The following is a 10,911-nucleotide window of genomic DNA, read 5'->3' as shown; positions in this document are numbered from 1 at the left end:
CCCATAAGGAATTTTGACTAAGTATAAGTTCAAGATCAACGACCATTGTTCTAACAATGAGGCTGAATATGAAGCCTTGATACCAAGTCTTATAATATTATTATATTTGGGGGTAACCAAAGTCGAGATCAAGGGTGACTACGAACTGGTAATCAAACAGTTAACAAGAGAATACAAATGCATTAAAGATAATTTATTAATATACTTCATCAAGGAAAATTCCATGCTTAAATGATTTGAACCATGGATATTGAACATGTACCACGAATAAAAAACCAAGAGGCCAACGATTTGGCCCAAGGTGCCTTAGGATACAAGGTAGCCAGGAGAAAGTTAAAGAACTTGACTGAAGTAAAAGACAAACTGGTATCGAGTAGCGTCATCAGACCAGCATTGTCAATGCCAAAAATGGTGGGGGCAGAGAAGTTAATACTAGAAATTTTTGAAACTTTTATCATCGACAACATAGCAAACAACGACTGGCGAAGGGAGATTATCGAGTTCCTTAAGAACCCAACAGGAATAACAGATCAAAAAACTAAATACAAGGCGCTAAGTTACGTCATTATTCAGAACAAGTTGTTCAAAAAGACTCCATAAGAGTTATTGCTCAAATGTATTAGTGAGAGCGAAACTTACTTGACAATTTTTAACACCCATAATGGATCGTGTGGCACTCACCAAGCAGGTCACAAAATGAAGTGGTTGTTGTGTCGAAAGGGGGTATACTGGACCACCATGTTGAAAGATTGCACTGAGTTTGCTCAAGGATGTCATGAGTGTCAGAAGCATGAGGAATATAACATGTACCTGCTAGTGAATTACATTCGATCATCAAGCCATGGTCATTTAGGGGATGGGCATTAGACCTAATAGGTGAGATAAAACCTATGCCTTCTAAAAGCCATAGATATGTCCTGGTGGGCATTGATTACTTTACAAAATGGATCTTAGCAGTGCCTCTGACTAATGTCAACCAAGACACTGTGATTGAATTCATACATAGCCGTATCATGTATAGATATGGAACGCTTGAAACCATAACAACTGACCAAGGTTTAATGTTTGTCGGCAAAAAAGTAATGGAGTATGCCACAGAGACGGAATTAAATTCCTAAGTCGACCCCTACTACACACAAGCTAACAACCAAGTAGATGTTGCAAACAAAGTTATCATAAGTTTGATAAAAAGCACATAGGCCAAAAGCCTAGAAGTTGGCATAAAACCTTGAATAAAGCACTTTGGGCTTGAATAACTTCTCCCAAAGAAGTCATTATTTCTACACAGTTTCAACTAACGTTTGGCCATGGTGCAGTTTTACATGCAGAGATATGCTTACAATCTGTAAGGGTTCAAAGGCAAAATGAAATCCCGTCTGACCATTTTTGGAGCATGATGATGGATGAGTTGTTCGACTTGGATGAAGAAAGGCTACTTGATTTAGATGCCTTGATGAGGCAAAAGAAGAAAATAGTTGAAACCTATGTAAGACCCCAATTTTGACCCTAAGATCCATCATGTTATTCTCATCATATGCATTAGTATTAGGATCACACCTTGACATCCTCCTTACCCCTCTATCATTGGGTTTGCATTGGAAGAGATCACCAAGCACATTTTATTGTATCATACTTCCTTTATTTTTATTTTACTAACCCAAATACCAAAAATATGTCATTGTATAGTTTAACTCTTTTGTAGGTAGTGCACATGCTCACCTATGCTCTGTCAAGCTCACATATAGGATTTAAGACCCTCATTGCAAGGAGCTCAATCAATAAGTGGTTAAATATGGCTCTAAGTATCATATATGAATCCCCATGATCTTCACATGTTATTTTGATCAAGAAATCATTAAGAGTTTGGAGTTAGTTTGCCTTGGAAACACTAATTCATCTGGGTATCTTGTGTAACTTCTTCAACAAGTTTCTTCACCAATTGATAAAATATTTTAAGGTATACTTAAAATTTCATCATATTATACATATATGATCCTCCATGAGTCTAAAAAGTTAAGAAATTAGCAAGCTAGCAAGTTGGTTCATGGTGGTTGACCAATGGAATTCAACTGATCAAAATTGGGGTTCCCTAGACCCTATCTCCTACAATTTTTGTCATATGAAAATGATTCTAAGATAAAAGTTACTCTAAATGACATTGAAAACAACTTTCATGTTGAGGTCAAGAGATAGTTTTTCTTGGAAAGTCATTTTTTATGGTGAAAGATTATAGGTTATTTTGTCTAAACCCTAATTTGGAGGTTAACTTCCCAAGACCATAAATTTCTCAATTTGGATGATATGAAATCCATTCAAGTTGAAAAATCAAATTAAATATGTCTACTTCAACTTTTATGTTTGGAGGAAATGCAAAATCAACTTTTAAATGCATGTGATATGAGGAGACATTATAGGTCATTTTGGGCCAATGCCATTGAACAAGTGATTTTCCTCAACTTCTAAAATGCATAACTCCTTCATGCTAAATCCAAATGAGGTCAAATTTGTGACAAATTTTAAGTACTTTGAGAGAGATACAACTTTGATGAAGGGACTTTTCTCATTTGAAGCCCATAGAAGAAGTTACTCAAGGTGGAAGAAGTGAACATATGGCTTGGTACTTAGAATTGTTTTTGATATGTTTGATTTTCCAAACTTCCACCTCAAAATTCATCATGATGCAAGCTTCAAATGGAAAAGGGTCCAACATGAAAGTTGCTACTCTTGATCTAAACTTTACAAAAAATCAAAATTCATCACATTTGGACAAAGTATGAGTGACTTGCGTATGGCTTAAAGTTGAGTGACCATTTGGCATATTTGAACTTCTACTTTCCACACACGATTGCATGGCTTGTTAACATGACTTCAACATTGCTTGCACATGATTTTGGACCTGAATGCATCCTTACATGGGCCTATCACACGCCCATGCATCCATGCAAGGCATTTTTCTATTTTTGAAAAGTTTGAAAGAAGTGTACAAATATCAAAGGCTTTGGCTATAAATAGAAGTGTCTATACTCAGAATTGAGAACCTTGGCGCGCCAGCTTTGAATCTCCAACCCTACACCTCCATATTCAAAGGATAACCTTGAGGATTTTCATTGAAAATCGAGTTTGAATCTCCACTGTTTTGAGATTCAAATCTTCAAGAGTCCTGCTTCTTTCTTGATCCATTTCCACTCCATCAAGCATCCAGAGTAAGGCCAAGTGTAATTGAGAGCAAGATCGTGTCCATCCGAACTTGCAGTGGAGGTGAATTCCTGAATCTTTCATCTCTTCGATTCCTACTCAATTCTTCACTATTCTTGATAATTTTTGGTTGTCTGAAGTCCTACCAATGTAGGCAACAAGATTGAGTTGCTTTGAGGTCAAATCGAAGTAACTCAGATCATGATCCTCAAAATTCAACTCCCTGTATCTTTAAATATACTTGGAGTTAGGTGAAATTGAGGCCAAATTCGAGCTCCTGAGCATTTTTACTTTAAATTCATGTCCTCCTTTTTCATTTTGGTGATGGTTGAGGGTGGACCAGTCCGGTGAGGTCCACCAGAGAAGAAGACCGGAGCTCTGGCTCCGGCGATGTGTTGGCATGTCTCTAGACCACAGGATCCTTTTATTTTGTTTTAATCTTGAGCGTCCAAATTGATTACCACGCGTGTGGAACATTGACTAGGGAACATCATGGAACGCGCGCTCTGATCCACTTGATCCGCCACCTCAACTAATGAGGGAGATCAAGTGGTCCACGTATTTTTGCATTTTATAATTTTTATTTTTATTGACTTATTTTTATTAATTCATATTAATTTTAATATTGATCTAAAAAATATGGAAACTTTCACCAAAAATTCTCAAATATTTTTCTCTTTCATTTTATGAATTAAAAGTATTTTTTGGATCAATATTAATATTTTTCATGATTTAATTGTTTTTGTGCATATTTTTAATTGTTTAAAAATACTTTTAAGTTTCCAAAAATTATGAAAATTTTCCTCCAAGGTCCTTTGACCTTGTTTGACCTATGATAAATCTATTGGCCATTTATTTGGTATTTTAAAGAGGTTTTAGGATTTTGACCAACCACAATTTAATTTAATATATTTTTTAATTGATTTTTAATTGTTTAATTACAAATAAATTGTGTTGAGCTTTTTTTGTTGACTTGCTGAGTTTGACTTTTGTTGTTGGGCCTTGGTCAAGGTTGATTTGACTTTGTTGGATTAAAATCATTGGATTTAGGGGATTGATGAAATATACATTTCATCTCCCAAAATGAATGAATGATTTTAATTTGATAAAAGTCCTCCTTTGACCAATTTGTGTTGATCTCATTCCCCCTCCCTCTTCATCTCAATCCCATTCATTTCTTGGACCTATGATATCTCTATACCCTAAGACTAGTTGATTGCAAAATCAACATAAGTATAGATGAGATTAGGTCCACCCTCTTTGCCATTTTCTTTTAAGTGTGGTATGTTTTAGGAGTATGGTTCATAATATCATATCTTTAACATGCATTAACACTAAAAATTTTATGACCCGACCTCAAATAGTCGTGACTTCTACATAAGTCCAATTACGATTGCTTAACATAGTGCTAAACTTTGATCCAAAAGGCTTATCATTCTAGTAAGTGAGATTGCAAGTCTCCCCCCTTTCATGGTATTATGTGGAAACTTGACCTTTTTTCCTTCCTTTGGAAGATGTCTTGGTTCAAGGATCCATGCTTGTGAATAGAGGGTTGAGTGTTCTCCAAAGAATGACTTAAACAATTGAAAAGCAAAAGCAATACTAACTTCTAATCAGCTAACATTTGACTAACTTTTAATTTTAAGTCATTTACCTTTTGCACTTTAAATTCAAGTCTTTATTCATTTGCCATTATTCATACCATTTAACTTGTTTACTTTAATGCCATTTTTACTTTGCTCACTTGAGCCATATCTTGTGATTATATTGTGATTGTATATACTTGTTTGTGTATTTTGTTTGTGTTTGTGGTCTTTTGACCTTAATGTACATAATAACAACAAAAACTCTAAAAAAGGGATTTGTGTGGACTGTTGGATATGATCTGAGACATTGGACTTAGGATTAGGCAACACTCCTTATGCAAAAAAGACTTGGCCAATGCCAACTTTTATGAAGCCAAACATTGTGAATTGAACTTTCATCTGATGCAAGTATTGAGACCCCTTCTTAAGTTCATCTGCTACATGGTTTTGATGAAGTTGTTACTTTGAACCTGTGTCTAATGCCTATCTCCGAGCCATTCAAGGAGTATGTCATATGATACATAGGAGATCATGAAGAACATCATGGAGTTGTTAAGCTTGGATGTGGATATCTTTATTTGATGCCTTGTTCTTCACCTTGCTATTGTGTGTATTGATATTGCTTGATTCTAAAGTCCAAGGGAAATTGGGTTTCTATATGACATTCTTGTCTATTGGATTGCATCCCATTGGTAAGATATTTTCAACTCTTAACTTTTAAATGTTTGCTTAGGATTAGTCTCTTCATTTCCTCCCACTTCTTTAATTTAAAATCTCCCCATCCTTTTAAAGTCTTTCTTGCTTGTGATTTCTAAACTTAGACTCTTTATTGCAAATTAGAAACTTTGGCCTTATGCCATTGCATTTTTAAACTCTTTTTCTTAATCAAATTTGTAAATAAATCTAACCATATTGACTTAAAATTTCAAAAGACAAAAAGAACTAATACCCATTCAAACTCTTTTAGGCCTTTGGTGCCTCTTTTAAACTTGAAATTTTGTTAAAAGTAACTCACTCACTTTGAAATTGTTACCACGAACTACGAGGTTTTGATCCCTCATTTTATGTTGGTACGTAGGCACAAGTCCGAAGGTCTTGTCAAACACAAAATATAATTAATGAATTCTTTTCTCATCCCCACACTCTATTTATCGCAAACATCATTTTATGCCAAAACACGTGTACACTCAAAAAGGGCTCCCTAGGAGTACCTAGGATACTTTGGGTGATAATACCTTCCCTCTGTGTAACCAACCCCCTTACCTGTAATCTCTGGAATTTTATTAGTTTTGATTTGAAAACTTCTTATCTTTGGGTTTTGTTCGTACTTTTCCCTTTTCCCTCGGAAACAATAAAAGCGTGGTGGTGACTCTAGTTTAATTGATGTTAAGTTTATCCATAGCTTAATGGTCATGAATTTACCGCTATAGAAATTAAGTGGCGACTCTGCTTGGGAGTAGTCTCTAGTGGGTTTAGCCTACTTTTTTGTGTGTACATAATTGTGTATTTGATGTATGTATATTTGTTTGTATGATATAATCTGCTTGTTGTGTTTGGTGATCTCTAAGTGGTGAGATAAGTTCTAACCCTAACTTGAGTGCAATTAAGATAGGAGGATGGTATAGTCATGTTCGACTTGTGTGGAGTAGTCCTTAACAAGTTGGCTTGAGACCCATCTACTAAGTGGAGACCCTTTTGGAGATATTGATGTCACACAAGTTATTTGTGGTTAGGCATTACTTTCTCTGATTTGGGGTCCGAGAAGCTGAGGACCGTAGAACATTTAACCCATCTTGGCCTATTTAGGACATAGTGCAGAGACTGTTCAGGTGTAGACTTGATAATAGTTGTTACACGATGCTACACTCAGACGAATTTCTCTTGAGAATATTATGGGTTGATGAGTCAATCATCCTAACCTGTAATATCTGATAGATGGAATTAAGACTCTGGGAACCTTTTTAGAACATGATCTACAGGTTTTTATCCTTAGTACACTCCTTTAGGATGGTTTTTAACCTGACTCCATGCTCGTGACTCACAACAAACCCTTGATTCTTGGTTGATCCAATCAAGTCTTGTCAATATCAATGGAACTTGGGTGTTGATAAGGTGAAAACTATAATCCATAAAAATGGATGATTGATCTTGATAATGACTTAATTCATCCCTTGACCTTTGTTTGCCTTGTGTGTGATCCCTTAATTGTGATTGTTGCATTCATGCATTCATGTGCATCATAACATTAATCATACCAAAAATAGCTTCAAGGAACTGAGGTTTTATTTGCAAATATTTTCAGACCATGGATTATGGACGAAGGAACACTAAGAAGTACAGTTTCATATGTCCTGACTTGAAAGAGTTAAGGAAGCTATCATCTTTTGTATTAAATCCCTTGGACTTCAAGCAACATCATGGGAAGCTTCTATCTATGTTATCTATTGATGTGGTAGAAGGACTCTTGAGTGTGTTGGTTCAGTTTTATGACCCTCTCTACCGTTGCTTCACTTTTCCTGATTATCAGCTTGTGCCAAAGTTGGAGGAGTATGCCCATCTCTTGGCAATACTCATTTCCAGCAAAGTGCCTTTTAGTGGATTGGAAAAGATTCCCAGATCTCATCTTATAGCCGAAGCTCTTCACTTGAAGAAGTATGAGATTGAGGCTCATTGGGTGAAGAAAGGAGGAATGTTTGGGTTGGCTTCTGAGTTCCTCATCAAGGAAGCTGCTGCCTTTGCTCAAGCCGGTAGTGTGGATGCTCTTGAAGCTATATTTGTGTTGCTCATCTATGGGTTAGCTTTGTTCCCTAACATTGATGGTTTTGTTGATGTTAACGCCATTAAAATATTCTTGATTGGAAATCTTGTGCCTACTTTGTTGGGCGATATGTATTACTCTTTGCATTTAAGGATTCTAAAGGAGGTGGAACTATTGTATGCCGTGTTCCTCTTCTGTACAAGTGGTTTATTTCTCACTTGCCTCAGACGCCTGCTTTTGTAGAGAACAAACAATGTCTAAGGTGGTCTCAGAGGCTTATGTCTATCACTAATGATGATATAGTTTGGTATGATTCTTCATTGAGTAACTTGGATATTACTGATTGTTGTGGTGAATTCTCTAATGTGCCTCTCATTGGTACACAAGGAGGAATCAACTACAACCCTGCTTTGGCTCGTCGTCAACTTGGGTTCCCCTTGAGAGACAAACCTAATAACACTTAGTTAGAAGGTCTTTTCTATCAAGAGGGTAAATATCCCTAACATTTGAAGCAAAAGATGGTGCATGCTTGGCATAATGTATATAAGAATGGAAGATCCGAGCTTGGTTCGTGCAACTGTGTAGCTTTGGAAGCTTACACTCTTTGGGTGAAGAAGAGAGCTTTGGAATTGAAGATGTCGTATGCTTGTGAGAGACCTATGTCTATGGTTGTGGTTGAGCCATCAAATCTCCCTAACCAAGATGTAGATAAGTTGGAAGACACACTCGCTAAGATGAAGCAAGAGAAGGATATGTGGGAAGAGAGATTTCGTGCTTTGAGTAGAAAGCATGAAGAGTTATAGCTTGAGTCTAAGGACAAGGATGCACTTATTGAGCTTCTTAAAGACCGAGAAGTGAAGAGACAGAGAGAGCCCGAGGTTTCATCTTCCTCTAGCATGCCTCAGCCTTCCGGTGCTTGGAAGGAGATTGTTGACCAACTTGTCCTCGAGAAGGCTCAAATGAAGACTTCTTTTGAGTCCGAGATTCGACGCATCCGAAGGAAGTACGTGCCTGCAGCCAGATCATCTGACACCATTGTTAGGGGGTCCTTAGGATGATTAGTTTCCTCTTCTCTTGTATTTGTATTTTGGTTTCTGAAATTGTACTCAGTGCAATCCTTCCAATTTTATGAATAAAAGAGATTTTTATGGTCAATCAAATTGTTATTATTATATTTGCAAATAAAATAGTATGTTCCTTGAAAATAAAAACAATTAAACATTGCATTTAATGCATCATTTGCATAGCAGGTTTTCTTCCGCCAGATGTCTTATTGGTTATTCTTCTGTGCTTCAGCCAAGATGACTCATCGATACAATACCCGCGCCAATCATCTGAGAATCATGGAGCATTTAGAGGAAGAGAACAGAGAACTAAAGGACGAGATAGCTCGCTTGACTGCCATGATTGAGTTTGTGTTAGCTGCTCAGAGTCAATCTTCTCCAACTCCTGCAACTCCTCCTCCTCAGAGGACTGTCATTTCAGAAGTTGTTACTTCAACTGTGCCTGCCACTCAGTTCTCTCTTGCCATGCCTACCGGATTCCCGTGGGGAATTCCGCCCAACTTTGTGCCTGAAGGTTTCCGCCTACTTTTGCTTCCATGCCGACATCTAGCCCGGTCATGTCTGTTCCTCCTCCGATTTTTCACACGCTGCCTCGTGTTGAGGACACCATCTACCATTCTGAGCCGTGTGAGGGTCCGGATGTTTATGAGAAGATGGACGAGATGAAAGACCAATTCCTTGAGCTACGAAAGGAGTTGAAGACCTTGAGGGGAAAGGATTTTTTCGGTAAGAGTGCTATGGAACTTTGCTTGGTTCCTAATGTTAAAATCCCAATGAAGTTCAAAGTCCCTGGCTTTGAAAAGTATAAAGGGAATACTTGCCCGCTCAGCCATCTCGTCATGTATGCTAGAAAGATGTCGATGCAAACTGATAATGATCAGTTACTGATTTATTATTTCCAAGACAGTCTGACTGGTGCCGCTCTGAGGTGGTACATGGGTTTGGATTGTGCGAGTGTCCGCACGTTCAACAATTTGGGTGAGGCATTTGTGAAACAATACAAGTACAAGGTGGATATGGCGCCTGATAGGGACCAACTTCGGTCAATGTCTCAGAAGGATAAGGACACGTTCAAAGAATATGCCTAGAGATGGAGAGAGCTAGCCGCTAAGATTATCCCTCCTTTGGAAGAAAAGGAGATGACCAAGATTTTCCTCAAGACCCTGAGCTGATTTTACTATGAGCGGATGATTGCAAGTGCCCCTAGTGACTTTACCGAAATGGTAAATATGGGGATGAGATTAGAAGAAGGTGTTCATGAGGGACGGTTGTCTAAAGAAGAGGCATCATCAAGCAAGAGGTATGGTAACAGTTTCGCTAAGAAGAAGGAAGCTGAAACCAATGCAGTATCAGTTAGGAGGCAAATGAGGCCTCATGTCAAAAGAAATCAGCAACCCCGTCAACATCATCACCAAGTTTCATCTGTTATTCCAGTATTTTCTAATAATCAATCAATGCCAGTTCAACAACAACGCCAACAACAACCACAACAAAGAACAAATAACTATAACAACACCAACACCAACAATAATCATCAACAACAACAGAACTTTGAGAGGAAGAAGGTCTCTTTCGACCCTATTCCTATGACTTATGCTGAATTCTACCCATCTCTGGTTCTTAAGAACCTTCTCCAACCGAGAAATCCGCCACAAATCTCAGAACCACTTCTATGGTGGTATAAGTCAGAGCTTCATTGTGCCTTTCATCAAGGGTCTCCTGGCCATGATATTGAGAATTGCTACCTGCTGAAGTATGAAGTCTAGAAGTTGGTAAAGAGTGGAATGGTGTCCTTTGAGGACCATGCGACAAATGTAAAAGCTAACCCATTGCCTGCTCATGGTAATTCCTCTGCAACATGGTAGATGGTTGTCCAGGGAGTTTCTGGGTGTTTGATGTGCGACGAATTCGTCGATCATTGGTTGAGATGCATAAAACCCTGTGTACTATTAATGATTGTGAGCATGATCACGCCAGTTGTGCAATCTGTAATGTGAGCCCCCGTGGGTGTTCAGTTGTCAAGAGAGATATCCAGAGGTTGATGGATGAGAATGTAATCCAGATTCAAAGTCTAGGGATATAGATGATGTCAATGTAATAGTGCCAGTGTTCAAGACACCAGAAAGGGTGGTAATCCAGTTTGATAGCAGCATCAGTAACAACATCAACAATAGATCGATATCGCCATTGGTAATACGGTTAGCGGGTCCAGTCCCGTATGCATCCGATAGAGATGTTCCATATCAGTATAATGCTACTATGTTAGAGAATGGTCAAGAGGTTTCGTTGCCTACGACCAGTTCTGTTA

General features: G+C 37.9%; 1 protein-coding gene across 1 annotated transcript in view; it reads left to right on the top strand.

Moving 5' to 3' along the window:
• The first annotated feature begins 243 nt into the window (after positions 1-243).
• The window catches only part of LOC127136723 (sugar transporter ERD6-like 6), a 37,088-nt gene continuing 26,420 nt past the window's right edge, over positions 244-10,911 (top strand). The window contains exons 1-2 of the mRNA XM_051063250.1: positions 244-556; positions 1,317-1,486. Coding sequence (XP_050919207.1) covers positions 244-556; positions 1,317-1,486 — 483 coding nt within the window. The remainder of the gene's footprint in view (positions 557-1,316; positions 1,487-10,911) is intronic.

The sequence above is a fragment of the Lathyrus oleraceus genome, chromosome 4 (assembly GCF_024323335.1).
Source record: "Lathyrus oleraceus cultivar Zhongwan6 chromosome 4, CAAS_Psat_ZW6_1.0, whole genome shotgun sequence".
Lineage (NCBI taxonomy): Eukaryota > Viridiplantae > Streptophyta > Magnoliopsida > Fabales > Fabaceae > Lathyrus > Lathyrus oleraceus.
This window is presented reverse-complemented; position numbering and strand designations above follow the sequence as displayed.